The sequence below is a fragment of the Coenobita brevimanus genome, chromosome 60, assembly GCF_032717465.1.
Source record: "Coenobita brevimanus isolate Jiangsu-jjx chromosome 60, ASM3271746v2, whole genome shotgun sequence".
NCBI classification, from domain to species: Eukaryota; Metazoa; Arthropoda; class Malacostraca; order Decapoda; family Coenobitidae; genus Coenobita; species Coenobita brevimanus.
In genome coordinates, this window is record NC_137013.1 from 29,778,237 (window position 1) to 29,796,220 (window position 17,984).

At 44.5% G+C, this 17,984-nt stretch overlaps 1 protein-coding gene across 1 annotated transcript in view; it reads right to left on the reverse strand.

The window, feature by feature from the left end:
- trx (histone lysine N-methyltransferase trithorax) overlaps nt 1-17,984 on the reverse strand; it is a 244,798-nt gene that overhangs the window by 203,296 nt on the left and 23,518 nt on the right. The window contains exon 2 of the mRNA XM_080275135.1: nt 13,821-14,885. Coding sequence (XP_080131261.1) covers nt 13,821-14,885 — 1,065 coding nt within the window. The remainder of the gene's footprint in view (nt 1-13,820; nt 14,886-17,984) is intronic.

The following is a 17,984-nucleotide window of genomic DNA, read 5'->3' on the forward strand; positions in this document are numbered from 1 at the left end:
GCCTCATCTCACTATAGAAGGCATCCCTTACTGCTTGGTTTTTCAGCTTCCATATTTTCCTAGGTACATAAGTCCTCTTTTTCATCACTCGTTCTTTAAGCACCATATCACAGTTCAGCCATATGCTGTCAGTCCGAAATGCGTTGGGAAACACGAAATTGAATGAAGAATGTGAAACTGAACACTAACTCACGAGAACACATGGATGAGAGAGTAATAGCAAACATTTTCGTTCCATTTTGTCCCCTAAAACTGCCAGACCCATACATTTTCGTCTAACTATACAGCCTAACGTCCCACCTGAAGGCCACATAATATGAGAGAAAGCGAAACTTTGACAACATCTGAGGTGGGGGCAGGGGGATAGTGACAGGGAGCTACAAATCAACAACACAAGGGTACCCAGCTCAACTTTTTTGTTAACGCCATTTTTATTACCAATGATGTTCTTAATTACAACAGTTATATCTTTCAATGTTTTACCTGATGGTGGGTATAAGTGGGGGTAATTTACATGGTGTAAGGTGGTTAGAAGGGGAAAAAGTGAGAGTTTTGTAAAGTTGCCAGAAAACATTCTACCATCATACAGTACAGTCAAGTCACCTAAGGCACAATTAATTGGTTCTGGACCATGCCCGTGCCATAGAAAACCGCGTCATACCAATAACTAGACCTATGGGAAAAATGCAATTTGGTTCTGGATGTTCGTCCAAAGTCCCCCTTTCAACCCACTTTTCCCCACTTTACACATGCACACAATCAAGCAATCAGTCCATGCATGTATTACACACAAATTAAACACTAAACAATAATAATAAAGGGCTTTAAGGACAGAAAATACTGTACGTACAATACCTGACTCCGACAACGATAGTGCTTAAGTGGAAGGGGTAGGGTTGGGGGTTCCAAGGCAAGAGGCAGGCTACTGCCTGCCAGCTTGAGGCGAACCTGGTGGTGCCTCGTGCTGCTGCTGGGTAAGGTTGTCTCCCTCCACTTCAGCCTCCTGAAAGAACCCATCGAAGTCTGCCTCTGACATCACTGAGAAGTTGTCGTCGTATGTGTGGGATGGACCAGCCTGTGTCTCAGGCTCTGGTGGTGGCAGTGGTTGTGAGACTCGGGAAAAGTAGTGTGTGATCACCTCCTGTCGGCGCTCATTGAATCTCCTGTTATAGAGGTCCTTGTAGGGTGCCGCTGCCTTTTCAATAAGGGTAACAAAATTACAAGGCCTCCCCACATCCCCATCCTATTCCTGGACTCATTCCTTGAGCGTGTTCACGGCCACTGACAAACCACTCAAGTTTTTCAATGTTGGTCCCCACCTCACTGCCACAGTCTCACTGTCGGCCTGTCTGTCATTCCCACTGTCCACTGGAACATCTCCCTCGATGACTTCATCCACCACAGCTTCAAAAGAGTCGGTGTCACAGTTAACCACGTCCATCACATTGTCTGCTGTTACCTCAGAACAGCCAGGAACTTGATGGGCAACGTCCACAACCTCTTGCAGTTGCTGCGTCACGTCCTTTGGCCTACCAGGAGTAACAGGTGTCAAGGCACGGAGGTTTGGCAGGAGAAGGCGCCAAGTGTGGATGATGATGGCCTGTCTTAGCTTGTCCCAAGCCCTAAGCAGACCGTCGATGGAGTCCTTAACAGTGTACCGACGCCAGAATTCCGCAACACTTTGCACATCCCTCAGTGTGGTGAGGTCGGGCTGAAAAGCATCGTCCTCATCGTCGCTACCTGCATCTTCCTCGGCGTCGCTGCCAGGTGTAGGAGCAGACCCCCCAGTCTCCTGCAGCTCCTGAACCTCAGGTGAATCGCTGGTAACTGCACCCAGGAGCTTGTGGTACATGTACTGGCTGTACATGAGCTTGGTGTTGGCGATAATTTTCTGGTCCAGGGGTTGCAGGATAGAGGTGGTGTTGGGTGCGAAGAAGATGACCTTAAGTTATGGGTGGCAGGATGCCGGGTGCTGGAGGTGGCATGGGGCACTGTCCAGCAAGAGTAGCACCTTCAAAGAGACACCGTGCTTCTTACAGTGCTGCTCTATGTCCTTGACAAACAAATCAAACCACTCAACCACCAGGTTCGGTGTCACCCATGCCTGCGCCTGCTGCCCCCAGTAAACACCAGACTCCAACATATCACGAAGGTTTCTGAAGCCTGCGGCTTTCTTAGCTTGGTGAATGACGTAGGGCTTCATTCTAAAATTACCGGCAGCGTTGGTGCACAAAATAACGGTGTACCAAGATTAGTCTGCCTTCCTTCCCCTCGCCTGCCGCTGCTGCTCCGAGATGTAGGCAGCAGACGGCAAACGTTTCCACTACATCCCAGTCTCATCCATGTTGAAGACTGTCAGGTTGCTGTAACCTTCCTCTGTGACCTCATCTTGAAGGACAGCAGGAGAGCAAGGAAACTGGCGGCGGCGGCAGTGTCTGCAAAGGCACGTTCACCAGTGAGGTGAACGTTCTTCAGGTTCTTCTTCTTAAGAAAATCTTGAAGGACACCAGGAAAGCAGGGAAACTGGCGGCGGCGGTGGTGTCTGCACAGGCACGTTCACCAGTAAGGTGAACGTTTTTCAGGTTCTTCCTCTTCAGACAACTCTGGAACCATCGTGGGCTGGCTTGGAATGACTTGGATGGGTTCAGGCCAAGGTGGCAACAGGCGACACTATGAAATTTCCTGGTCTTATCTCTGAGCATAGGTCCGTCGACAGGTATGTTCTTCCTCCCCTGCTGCAGTGCGAACATGTGCAGGCACCTCTCTGCCCACAGAAGAGCTTCGTCCTTGCACCTAAGACGTCCATCAATGCTCCCAGTCCCTTGAGCCTTAACACATTTCAGAATTTTATCCTTGTTCTTGTAGATGGTGCAAATGCTGGATTCGTTGACGATGCAGGACATGGCGATTCTAGCCTTCTTTTCTCATTTCTTAATCTGCTTAATAACATCCAACTTCTGGTTGAACCTTAACGGCCGTATCTTACTCGATGTGCTCCTAGGGGTGGCAGGTTTCACAGGGTTCCTGTTCGCCATTTCTGTGGCACAATATGTAACAATAGGCACAAAAAATGGGAGGGTGATCAAATAACAAGTGGTCTGGCCACATACTGAGTGGGGCTTGAACAGCAGGCGAGGGCTGAGGTTTGCTCTCCAGCCACCAGGGGGAATTTACCATCACGTTTCAAATCTTGCCGTGCCCGCAGATAGGTACAGTATAGTTTATGTATGTATATGTGTATATATATACAGTGGGTTCGCACAGTGCGCGTCACCGCAGTGCGCGATTCACCTTGTGCACGAGTGACCAAAAATCATAACCAAAAACCCTTTAATGTGTGAGTTTACCGCACAGAACGCGAGGCAGAGGCAAGGAGTGGCTCGAAAATGCCATTTTCTACTAGTGCGCGACCACCCCTCACAGAGCGCATCACGTGTCGTCATGTTGATGCGCAGAAATTCCCGGGCATTCTACTGCGCAGCTTGGGGTACAAGGGAGCGGGCGCGCCATAACAGTCCCGGCTTGTGCACTGTGCGGATCCGCTCTCTACAGCTAACCTGTCGTGTACAACGTGTGGTGTTTTTTGTGCTGCCTGTACTTTGCTGCACCATGGCTCCAACCCCAAGAGTAAAGAAACTTCCGACACACACCACCAAGTTAAAGATAATTAAGATGAAGGAGGAGGGTCAAGGAAACACGGCTATCGGGAGAACCCTGGGACTGGCTGAATCTACAGTGAGAACTGTGTGGAAGAACCGTGAAGCCATAAAGGCTGTAGTGAAGACATACGGTGCCTCTGACCTAGACGGCCATTCGCGGGTGGGAAATCGTGCTATGATATTAATGGAGCGCTATCTTGCCACCTTCATAATGCGGAAAGAAAAGGAAGGTGTTCCACTCAATGGAAGATTTATTCGGAACCAAGCCCAGCTCTTTTACAAGGCTGCATCTCGAAGGTTAAAAGTGGAAAAACCGTTCAGGGCATCGGTTGGATGGCTAGACCGTTTTCTCAAGCGCAAGGAACTCCGTTACGTGAAATTGTCTGGTGAACGTGCCTCTGCCGATGAGCTGGCCGCGAAAGACTATCCTGCAATATTTAAAACGATTATTGAAGAGGGACAGTACACCAAGGACCAGATCTACAACATCGATGAAACGTCCTTATATTACAAGGCCATGCCAAAATCAACTTACATTGCTAAAAGACAGAAACAAGCCCCTGGTTGCAAGCTCCAGAAGTGTAAGATGACGGTAATGTTCGCTGTAAACCTGTCTGGGAGCCACAAGATGAGGTCAGTTGTTGTACACACAGCTTCACATCCAAGGTGCTACAAAAACCTCACGAACATGGATGCAAGTGGCGTGTATTGGTATAAGTCTGTAAATGGTTGGATGACTGGGAACATTATGGCAGACTGGTTAACGAGGTGGTGTGTCCCTGATGCGAGAGCCAAGTGTCGGGAACTGGGCATTCCATTTAAGATGCTCCTTGTGCTTGATAACGCACCAAATCACCCTCCATACCTGGAAGATCTTCACAAGGATTGTCGTGTTGTGTTTCTGCCGCCCCGCACAACGTCACTAATGCAGCCACTCGATCAAGAACTAATCGCCACAGTGAAGCATTTCTAGCATAAGGAAGTGTACGACTACCTACGCAGGAAGACTGACACACAAGAGGAGCTTCATGCCCTACAAGAAGATCACGACGAAGACCTTGATGAAGCATCTGCTCCCATTCCATCTCCACCAGCACCTCTATCCCGACCTACCACAGATGCCATGACTGTTGAGGCATTTTGGCGTAACTTTACGGTGAAGGATGCAGTTGAATTTCTCCGCTGAAGTGGTTGGGCAGTCCAGACTGCTTCTGGCTTTATTGGACTTTTTGCAATATATAGAAATTTAGTCTGGTAGCTCCTCGATTCCGATAAAAGCAAATTTCGGTCTACTGAAGTCAATTATATCGAGGTTTTACTGCATATGTGTGTGTGTGTGTGTGTGTATATATACTATATATATATATATATATATATATATATATATATATATACTGTATATACGCTCAATCCTCGTAAATCGCGTTTATAAATCACGGATTCGTAAATCACGGCTAAGTGGCTGTCAGACTGCCGGCACCCTTAAATCGCTCTTAAGTCACGAAAATCGCGGACCTAGGCACTGAAGTGGGCCTTTTCCGAGGAGAATTGTAAACCGCGGCATTCAATTTGAAAATCGCGACCCAACAACCAATCACCACCCATCCCTGGTGGCAAGTGTGCAGGCTAATGCTGCCACGTTGTTGTTCTTCCCGCCAGTCCGCACACTACAGACCATCGCCGTGGAGTACGAGAGCAGTATGGCATCAAGAAGCAGCCGCCGTTGTCGTACAGTCAACGTTTGGAGCTCATTTGTCGTGTTGAGAAGGGAGAGATGTTTTCAAAGCTGGCGAAAGAGTTTGGGAAGAACAAGTGCTGAGAGGTTCTAAGTTCTTCCCAACACCACCCCACTCCATTCACTTAAGCAATATCGTCATAGGATTAAGGTGAGATCCCTTAACACTGCTTATTTCTATTAAATACATGCATTGAATACTCCTAAATTTGTATGTTTGTGTTTGATGGTGCCTTGATAGGTGTAGGTAGGGTGCTGTGGGGGGTGGTTGGCCAAAGTCCAGACCCAAATTCATTTTTCACCTAAGAATTATTATTTATAAACCACGGAATTTATAAATCGCTGCAGTGGTCCAGACCAAATTGCAACAATTTACGAGGATTGAGAGTAAATATATAGACTATATATATATATATATATATATATATATATATATATATATATATATATAGATAGATAGATAGATAGATAGACAGACAGAGATAGATAGATATAGATATATTCAACCATATATATATATAGATAGATAGATAAATAGATAGAGAAAGAGAGAGAGAGAGAGAGAGAGAGAGAGAGATATATAGATAATAGATAGATAGATATATATAGAGACAGATATACATAGATAGATAGATAGATAGATAGATAGATAGATAGACAGATAGATATAGATATATATAGATAGCTATAGATATAGATAACTATAAATATATATATATATATATATATATATATATATATATATATATATATATAGATAGATAGATCTGGATATATATATATATATATATATATATATAGATAGATAGATAGATAGATAGATCTGGATATATATATATATATATATATATATATATATATATATATATATATATATATATTCCAACCAACCATCATCCAATCCTGTTTCCCCATGAGGAGCATTGGAACCCAGGGCTAGGCAAACTAGTCCTGGCATTTAAGATGAGTGACCGGCCTCACTCATCCCTGAGTGGCATTACATGAGCAACAAACCCCAACAACCCCTTAGACATAAACATACACAGGCTCAACCCTATTGGAGCAACTTAATTACCAACTAACCACCAGGTGCCATAATTTGGTTATATGGTTACCACCCAGCACAGTAAATGGTTTCCTGTTATATAGGAAACCATTTGGCTTGTCACTCAATGCAGAGTTAGCCATAGGCAGAAGGAAGAGGAAAGAATGAACGAAAGAAAGAAGAGGGAAAGTAACATCACCCATAGGCAAAAGAAAGGGGAATGAGTGAAGGAAAGACAGACAGAAGAGGAAGGATGGAAGAGAGGAAAGGGCAGACACCCAAAGCAGCACTACTGTACATCAAGTGAGTGGATGGTGAGAGCCCCCACCCACGTCACACAAAACATACATAGGTTGTTATATGAACTCTGATCAGTTTAAGTAAGTTTTCATAAAACACTGATTTTTCCCTTTCCCTCTCTCTCTATACATATATAAAATGACACACAAATTTCCCAACTGCAACAGTAAAAGTGAATGATCCGCAAAACTCAAGAGCAAAGAACACGCTTTACATATGATCAGAATGCGCAGATTCCCCAGAGCACAATAAAGCCACATGCCCTAAGTGTCTGGGCCAGCCTACATGTTGGCTGGTTCAATACCCCTGCGCGAATCATCATGTCATAATAAGGAAGGTTACCAGTGTTAGTCTGAGCTTTGCACATTATCAACAATTACTGTATTATAATTATCAACAGCTTTGAAAACTTTAACCCAAGAATGACTTCATTTACTTTAGAAGTTGGTACTACTGCGGCCAGAAGTTCTTAGCCACCCTTGTCCAGCCTACACGTGTACTGTACGGTATGTGGCAACGTCGCATTCACGAGCACAGAGGTTGCCTTCGATGCATTTCTCCTGAAAAATATCCCTTCAGCTTTTGGCTTGTACTAGTGGATAAAGCAATAGTAATATTTACTCTGATGGTTTGACTTTGATAACAGGAATATATCACCTTGATCATTTAATAACTTGTTTCTCTTATAGAGTCAAGCAAGTGACATACGTATATTTGGCTGCACTCCACGATTTCCTGTAAATTTGAACCAGCGAACACAGAATGAACAAGTTCGATGCATTCATTTGTTACCAGGAGATAGAGAGAGAGAGAGAGAGAGAGAGAGAGAGAGAGAGAGTAGTGGATGCCTGTGAAATTTAGAGGAATGAGACGGAGAAATGAGGTGCTCAGCACAGTTACACAGGGATTTTTCCTTTCATTTCGGTTGGCTTTCAATGCCTAAATGACTAAATAAAGGTAAATTATGAAATATAATAACTGGATGACGAAGTGGTACTTGGATCAGGCTAATGGTTGTTTGGTCCAAGGTGTGCAGTGGCAAGCCTAATTCCAGGCAATGGTTGCTGTTAAAAGTTGGATATTTTAAGTCCTATTTATTTTAAATAGCTCTATGTATGTTTACAGTACGTGTATGCCCCTATGGACCTATTTTCACCCCATGAATATTTTTATCAATGGACATTTTCACCACTTGGAGCACAATCCCCCATGGACCTATTTTCCTAAACGACTTTTTTTTTTAAGATGCCTACTTTTCTACGTAAACCCATTTTCCCAGGAACAAATTTTCCCCACTGATGAATCTTCTCCCCATGGACCAATTTTTCCATCGACCTTGACTCTCTCCATGAATGCAGGTTTCCTACATGGATGTACTGTATACCCATGGACATATTTTTCACAGTGAACATATTCTCCTCATAAACCTATATCTGACGTGGTTATATCACCAACTGATGCGTGCATTTGAAACACAGACTCTTAACCAACAGACGTATTGCACTATGGACCTGTTGTAACCCACTGGATCTATGTACCTACTTCAGCATGATTCCAGAATAATATCCCCTGTGCACCGATTTTCCTCACACTGACCTAGTCCCAACTCGGACATATTCACTCAAATGACGTACCGTAATCCCAGAGGCCTGTTTTCCCACAGTCTCTCCACCCACCTACACACCCATCCAATAACGCACATACCCACAACCTTACTCAATACAGTATGTCTCAAAATTAGGACGACATAAACCCGACTTTTGCCTTGTCCTACAGGTAGCCCCACCACCCACCCCACTTAATGCATGAACCCCACTCCACCCCACTTAACCAGCCCAACAACCCTTTCCCTCCCTCTCGCCCACCTAATCCGCCTGTGAAACCACCAGCCCACACTAACCAATCCACTCACCCAGTCACCAACCTACCAACCGGCATACCATGCCCCACAAGTCGGATGATTCGCAATTCAACACACACACACACACACACACACAGAAGGGGTGGATTTTCATACACGAAAGATGAGTCCCTACGCTTAAATCAGTCTATCGGTAGAAAATAGTATTATTTACAGGGAGTTTGCCGGGCCGATAAAGGGGTAGATATGGGCTTCATTCCGGCTACATACACATGATTTTATGTGATACGAGTAAATAACGTGCTTGAGTTAAACAGGGAATTTTTCCTTTGGCCAATGACAAAGGAGTTTATCCCAGGAAAACATTTTGTCGGACAAAATGAAAGATGGGTTTTATTCTGGGTAACATCAGTTGACTTTGTCAAATTATTAGCCAGGCCGTGTAACTTCTGTTAAATGCCTTATGTTCGCTTTTTTTTCTCTCTCTCTCTCTCTGGTGGTTGGCACCTGGAGATTTTTGGCAGACTCATGAGTATTTTTCACATTAACCGGATATCCCTCTCTGGACAGAGAAGCAAATTACTTTCTTAACCCGTTAGTGCCCAGTGTCTTCAATACAGGACGGAACTGAACATTATCAAAATTTAATAAAGAAGGGAACCCCAGGGAAGGGACCTATGAGTCTTGCAACTATGAGCCGACAGGCGGAGGGCGGTACGCCTAGCACCCATCCAGCAAAATCCCTCGCACAGGAGCTCCGGGAGCCCATGGGTTTAGCACAGCTTTTTATTAAATCAACAGCATTTATCTCCTAATTCATTATTCCTCCGACAGCAATCCTTAAAAAAACTCACAGAGCTAGGCAAGTTCTAGTGACTGATGGAAGAATATTCACACTGTGGCCTGTTTTCAATGGAGCACAGGAATCCAGGGTTTCTCATCCCTTGCACCAATCTGCCTCCACCTCATTTCTCCAAAATTCACAGACGCCCAACATTCTCTCTCTCTCTCTCTCGGTAACAAATGAATGCATCGAACTTGTTCACTCTTTGTGTTCGCTGATTCAAATCTACAGTACAGGAAGTCGTGAAGTGAAATCAAAGAAACATTTTTAAGTCACTTGCTTGGTATTGTATGAGAAAAAATAGTTACTAAATAATAAATGTGATATATTCGTGTTATCAAAGTCAAACCTTCAGAGAAAATATTGCTATTTTATCCATCAGTACAAGCCCAAAGCTGAAGGGATATTCTTCGACAGAAATGCACAGAAGGCAACTTCTGTGCTCGTGAATGTGACGCTAACACATACACAGGTTGGCTGGATGAGGGTGGCTAACAACTTCTGGCCGCAATGGTACCTTCTTGAGACAATATAGTTTTGCCGAAGTCTATCTATCTGTCTATTGCCAGTCACCTAAACCCGATAACTGCTGCATTAGGTGTCCTGGTCTCTCCATGTGAGAGAGAGAGAGAGAGAGAGAGACAGACAGACAGACAGAGAGAAAGAGAGAGAGAATGGATGCATGAAAAAGTATAGGAAAAACATACCGGTACCGTATGAGTTCATTATTTACTTTAATTCAGCCGTGGTGAAGTAAAGAAGTTGCACATCTCCTTTCTAGTAGGATAAGGAAATACTGTACTAAGGATTCACGGGTGGTAGCGGAATACACAAATGGTGACGAAATAGCTCAATTGAGATGCCAATCGGCATTAGAAATGCGCCCACTTAAAAAAAAACTTGCTCACATGATGTGTGTAACAGCTACACGTTTTCCATCATATGACGTACATTGCAGCTATAAGGGGTGGCCACAAACAAGTTGCCTCCATGTTGACTGGTCAGTTGCCATTTCACTGCCCAGCTCCCAGCTCACACTCCCCTCTCCCATATACCTCTCCACTTCATCCCTCCATTTCATCCTTGGCCCTCCCCCGCCTTCCAGCTCATTCACATACACTCTCCTCGTTGAGCCTCTCACTCTCCATCCTCTCCACATGGCCAAATCGCCTCAATGTATTTCTCCTAATACTGTATTTTCTATCACAGCCACACTAAAACGCTCCAGTACTTCCTCATTTGTCAGCTTATATCTCCATGTAACTTCACATCCTCCTCTCAAATAACTCATTTCCACTGCTCTCACTCTTTGATTTGTGTCCTTCCAACAAGGTCCAAGCTTCATTTCCATACATTACTGTAGAGTTGCTATCACAATACTGTCAAGCAGTAACTTTTTTACTTCCACGCCCACTTCCCTGTCCCTTATCACTGCTTTCAAAGAACCAGCAACCCTTCTTCCTTGTTGCACCCTTTCAGACACTTCACCCTCCAAACTTCCATCCTTACTCATCACACTACCTATACCGTACCCAAGTACTTAAATGCACTTACATTTTCTATTTCCTTATCATCCAGGATCACTGTACATCCAGTGACTTCATTTCTCTCCAAGACCAAAACTTTACTCTTCCCTACATTCACTTTTAGATTCTGTTTCTTAAACACTCTTCCAAATTCATTCACCAAGCCTTGCAGTTCCCCTTCATCTTCACTTAAAAATTCAGTATCATCTGAAAACAATAGTGCACGGAGTTTCCAAACATCATGCTCTCTCATTAAAGCTGCTCTAACATCCACTGCCCAACCCTGTATCTCTTTTATAACCCCTTCCAATTAAGGACTGAACAACCATGGAGACACGACACATCCCTGTTTCAATTCAATATTCAAAAAGAAAAATTAACTCAATTCACTACCCACATGCACTACAGCCTTAGCACTCTCATACTCTTCATGGCATTCAACAACTTTCCATTTACTCCATATATTCTTAATATTTTCCACAATCCTTGTCTATCCACCCTGTCATAATTATGCTTTCTCCAGAGCCATGAAGGCCACATACAACTTCTTTCCCTTCTCTAGAAACTTTTCCGATAGACTCAAAAATGAATATCTGATCTATGCAACCTCTTCCCTTCCAGAAAACCTCCCTGTTCTCCAACTGATTCCTCTGTTATTTCTGTAACTCTGTCAGTAAGTATCCTACGATACACTTTTCCTATTACACTAAGAAGACAAATGCCTCAATGATTACCACACTTCTTTTTCACTTTTCCTTTGTACAGGGGAATAATTATACCACTTCCAATCCTCCAGGACTCTACCTTCCTCCCAGGCCAACCTGCACATCTTCCATATCCATTCTACAACTATCTCTCCCCCATGCTTCAGCATTTCACCACACACTCCATCAATTCCTGGGGCTTTACCCATTTTGACTTTCTTCATTGCTTCCACTACCTCCATCCTATTGATTTCTTCCTCTCTTCTCACCTCCCTCCTTCTCTCAGTCATTTATCCTCGCATCACTTTCATTCTCTATGTTTAACAGTTCTTGAAAGTGTTCTATCCATCTGCTCACTTTTTCTCCCTTCTCTACTAGCAATCTACCATCTTCATCTTTCACTCCCTGACCAACTTTTTTATCACCTTGTCTAACTCTCTTTACCCCTTTCCAGAACATTTGTTTACATTCCCTCCATTTTACACTCAAACTCCTTTCATATTCCTCATCCACTCTCTTCATCTTTTCACCTTTCTCTTCTTTTCTACATTTAACTCTCTCTTACATCTCCCAACTTCCTCCACACCCCTGCTTCCCATCCACTCACTGTATGCGTTCATCTTTTGTGCTACAGCTTGCCCCCCTTCATTCCACCATGCTGCTCCTTGCACCCTCTTTCGTCTTCTCTTCACCCCACATGCCACCTCACATGCTGCTCAGATTTCTTCTGGGAGTATCTTGCACACATCTTTCACCTTCCCCATCTGCTCCAAATCATATTTACCCAATTGCTCCTCCAGTCCTCTATTATATGCTACCTTTTTTCCATCCTCTTGCAACCCTTCTACCCTCCTTGCATGGACTCCTTCCTCCTGCCCTTCTCTCCTTCTATTCCTCCATTGCATTTGAACCTTGATTTTCACCACCACCACCACACGGTGGTCAGAAAGTTCACTTCCCCAACCTCTGTATGCTCTTGCATTCATTACACACCTTCTCATTCTGTCATCCACATACATACAATCAATCACTGTCTTCCGTTCATTCGGTTCACCACTCATCCTTCTTATCACTCATCATGTGCCCTATACCATACCTGTGGATCATTCTGTCTAAAGAGGGTACCATATTGGCTATCATCAACCTCCTCCCTGCACAAATGACCACAAGAGCACTGCCATTCTCATCCATTTCTGCAGGCACACCCCACTCACCAACTACTCCACCCACTTTCACATTCCCTACTATTGCCTAAGTGAGAAACTAATTTTGTTACTTAACCCGAGGTGTCCTGTTGACATATGGATGCATCACCACATTTTGTCACCGTAACACCTGATGATGCATCCATACATTTCGCAATTGCGAGGTCCGTCATTTGCATATTTTTCAATTTTCAAGGGTGATTTTTGGTAGGCATATGTGGGAGACCTTCCTCTACCTGCTGTCAGGCAGGGATACTGCCTGACCCTGTCTGACCCCCCTCCCCCCGACACACACCATTTTCTTGGCAACTCACCTGATACCAGTGCCCTGGCCAATAAAGATATGTCATGCCACTCCAATGACAAAATTCAAGGGGAAAGTGATTCCTGAGGTGGAGGCCAAGGAAGAAACAAGCCAGAGGAAGAAACAAGTATAAGTGATGAGGCAGTAACGTCGGAAAGGAAGGTGCGGTATGTTGATGTGTTTGGTGAGTGAAACAACACTTATACTGCCTATATTACTGTGTGAAAACCAATATACTCTAGTACTACATATAAATTCATACCAAATAAATAAATATCTACATATTCTGAGTGGTTTGGAATAGTTACCCCTCCCATAGAAAATGTTGTCTCTGGAGCAAGGCCCACAAGAAGACGGTACCAGGTATTCAAAAGGACAACTGTATAATGCACTTATAAGCTCAGCTGAGCACCTTTTTTTTTTTTGGCATTTTCCAATGTTTCTCACAAAAACTGGAGGTTAAAAAAAAAAAAAAAAAAAATCTGCCAGGATGAGGGGGGAGGGGTCATTGGTGAAAAATCTGCCGGGATGAGGCAGGTTAACTTTCATTAAGATGCTAAAGTATGTACTTACAGTACCAAAAGCACATACCCTACCTTAAATACACATTAAACACAACAGCACAGGTAACACATACCTTTACAGACTGCTTAAGCCTGTTGTCCCAGGGTGAGCGGAGCAGCTTCTCAATCTTCTCCTTGACCTTGGACTGATTGGGGTCTGAATGATGAGGTGAGCGAGGTGCCTCAGGCTCCACTTCTGGCTGGGGTGGCTCCAGCCGCCTCTTAGGTGGCCGACCCACCTGGCCCTTGCAGGGGCCAGTAATGGCCTCAGTGTAGAGCGAGATGGTGCGGCGCATCCGGTCGCGCCCACCACCTTCTGGCCCGCCCTGGCTCTTGCCCGGGCCACGTGAGCGAGGTAGAGACAGGAACTGTTTGTGAGAACTGCGACCTCTGCCAGGCAGCTTGTCCAGTCTCTTGCTTGAAAAACTAAGGCTATCATCTCTCACTTCTGAGCTGGCACCACCACCTACTGTACTACTGGTGAACATGTCTGTGAAGTCAGCAAATAATCTCTTATTTGGCTTGATAATTCTGGATGATCTAACACTCATAGTTGGTAGAATAAACCTTTTAGGGCTTTTCTCACCCACAACTGGTAGTGAAGGTACTTTCTTCTTTGCCTTTGCTAATAATTTCTTTGCTATGGCAGTTTTTACAGTTGGGTGTCTACTTATCCTATGACGAGTGTGTCTTTGTGTCACACACTTTGTAGAAGCTACCACCACAGCCTTAGATTCCTGTACACTTACCCCCCCTCCCCTTCCCTCTCTTGTCCTGCTTTCAACCACACTGAACCCTCCAACATCCCCCCCAGTCCTCGTATCACACACAGATACGTCCCTCTTCTTCCCCTCACTCTGTTCTTTCCGTAATGTTTCCTTTTTTCTCCCATCACTGGCTTCCTTCTTTCGCACCTCCACTTCCTTCAGTGCCTGGTCCACTACACTAGCTCTCCTCCGAGTCACCAGCCCTGCCTCCTCTAGTGTGGCACAGGCCTCCTCCACACTCTGTGCCACAGCTTTCTTTCCAACTCGCCCCCTTGGAGGGTTAAGGACAGCGGGAGGGGGCTTTCCCACTGGCACTCGCACCTTCGGGGGTTCCGGTTTCGTTGATGTAAAGCCCTCAAAGTCATCTTCATCCTGTACAAGAGAAATGACATGTGATTTTGAATTATGATGATGGACAGTTAGATGGATTACAAATAAATACCCTATGCACATAGAGTCTAGCATAGCAGTACAGGGTGAAATAATACAGGCATGTAAAGATTCAAGTAGATCTTGAACAACAGCTTATGATAACAGAAAATTTACTGTATATACTGTACCTATCTACATACAATTGGATGCATTAATCCTGGAAGGGAAGGAGTGGCCAGAAACAAAGCACTTCTATGTTCTGTCTGCCTCCCTCCCCCACCCTCAAGTAACTAAGCTCTACATGCTCTTTTAATATACTGGAAATACTGTATTCATAATATTTACACAGTACTCTACCATTCAGTGAGTAAATCAGAAGTAAAAATAGCCAGAGGTGAAGAATGTCAAAAAGACGATTAGTCTTGGTAACTGGAATACTGTACACCATTTATCAACAAAACACAAGAGATGACAACTGCTATTGTAGAACCAACCTGATTACCTTCACTGATATCTGGTGGGAAACTAAAGGTCTTATACTTTAAGCCTATACCAGCAGCTATACCAGTATTAAAAGTACTGCATAACTAAAAGTGAAAACCTAAAGCTATCTATCTATAGCCTGACGCCCTAATCCCGCAAAGGGTGGCCGCAGACAAAACGACACTAAGTCGCTCTGTCACCCACCATTTGAGTGCCCTCCCCCCCAACCCACTCCCCCCTCCTTCATATGCCGGTAACTCTCAACTCCATCCTTCCACCTCATCCTCATCTCCCCCTCCCTACACTTCACCTACATACACCCTCTTAGTCAGTCTCATTTTCCATTCTCTCCAAGTCCAAATCACATCAGTATATTTCTCCTAATTCTCTCAATCACATCCACCCCACAACGTTCTTTCACTTCTTCATTCGTCAACCTGTCCCTCCATGTCACTCCACATGCTCCTCTCAGGTAACTCATTTCCACTGCTCTCGCTCTTGGCTTGTTCCCCTCTAGCAAGGTCCATGTCTTGCTTCCATACGTCTGGGTAGGGATCACAGTACTATCAAGCCATAACTTCTTGACTTCCATACTCACCTCCCTATTTCTCATCACCGCTTTCAGTGAACAAACAACCTTCCTTCCCTGCTGTACCCTTTCAAGTACTTCATCCCCAAAACTTCCATCCTTACTCATAACACTACTCAAGTACTTGAATGCACTCACATTCTCCATATCCTCACCATTCAACCTCACTGTGCATTCTGTGACTTCATTCCTCTCAACACAGAACTTTACTCTTGTTTACATTAACTTTCAGATTCCAGTTCTTACACACTGTCCCAAATTCATTCACCAAACCTTGCACCTCCCATTCATCTTCACTTAATAATACTACCCTATATCATCCGCAAACAGCAACACCAGAATCTTCCACACCTCACCCTCATTTATTAGAGCCACTCCCACATCCACTGCCCTTCCTTGCACCTCCTTTACAACCCCATCCATGATTATATTAAACAGCCATGGAAACATCACAAATCCCTGTTTCAGTCCCACATTTAGATCAAAGAACTCACTCAGCTCACCATCCACCTACACCGTAGTCCTAACTTCCTCGTACATAGCACTCAACAATTTCCCATCCACTCCATATATTCTTAAAACCTTCCACATACCTTGCCTATCTACTCTGTCATATGATTTTTCCAAGTCCAAGAAGGCAGCACACACTTTCTTTCCCTTCTCTAGATATTGTACTTCTCCATTACAAATCTCAGAACAAATATCTGATCTACACACCTTTTCCCTTTCTAAATCCCCCTTGTTCTTCTCCAGCTAGCTCCTCTGTTATATGCCTAACCCTGTCAATAAGTATTCTACCATATATTTTTCCAATCACACTAAGAAGGCAAACCCCTATGGTTACCACACACTTCTCTCCCCCCTTTCCTTTGTATAAAGGAACAATTTTACCTGATTTCCAGTCCTCTGGAACCCTCCTCTCTTCCCAGGTCAATCTACACAACTTCCACATCCACTCCACAACAATCTTACCCCATACTTCAGCATTTCACCACACACTCCATCAATTCCTGGGGCCTTTCCCATCTTGATCTTCATTGCTTCAACCCTACTGATCTCTTCCTCCCTCCTCTCATCTCTTCTTCTCCCAGCCATTCCCCAACCACTTATACTCACACTTCTCTCACTCTCTACATTCAACAAATCCTCAAAGTGCTCCTTCCATCTCCTCATTTTCACTCTCTACTCCACCAACAATCTATTATTCCTATCTTTCACTCCTCTCCTGCTTCCCCTTTCACACTGTCTTATTTTCTTTACCTCTTTCCAAAACAATTTCTCACTCTCCCTCCATTTCACACTCAGATTCCTCCCAAACTCTTCATCAACTCTCTTCTTACTCTCCTTCACCAATCTCTTCACCTCCCTTCGTTTCGTTTTTAAAGGCTCCAACATGCTTGCATGCGTCGACCTTGGTCACCTAATGGCGGCTCTCCATGCTGCACGATCCATTGCAGCCTCCCTGTTCAGTCCCTTAACCCTGAGGTCACACTTAATGACCTCGTCCCATGTCTTTCTCGGTCTACCCCTTGTAATCCCACCCCCCATATTAACACTACTCACCTTCCTCACCCAATTATCATCCCCCATCCTCTCCACATGTCCAAACCATCTCAATCTACCTCTCCTCATCACAACACCAATACACTCCAGTCCCATCCTACCTCTCAACTCTTCCATCATGAACCCAGCCCCCCCAGACCTTGGACACAGGGACGCACTACACATCCACCTAATCATTGTCATTTCTGTACGTCTGAGCCGGCAAATATCCTCCTCCCTCACTGCCCAGGTCTCACTACCATACAGCATTACACTCCTAACACATGCTGCATACAAAGACCCCTTAGCACGTGGGGAGAGTCCTCTCAATGTCAGGAGAGGCAAGAGCTCCCTGAACTTCTTCCAACCACTTCTCACCCTAGCCATAGAGCTAGCTCCAGCCCCACCTCCAGCACACAACATGTCTCCCAAATAACAAAACTCTTCCACACACTCAAGAGATTCACCAGCAAGTTCAATTCTTT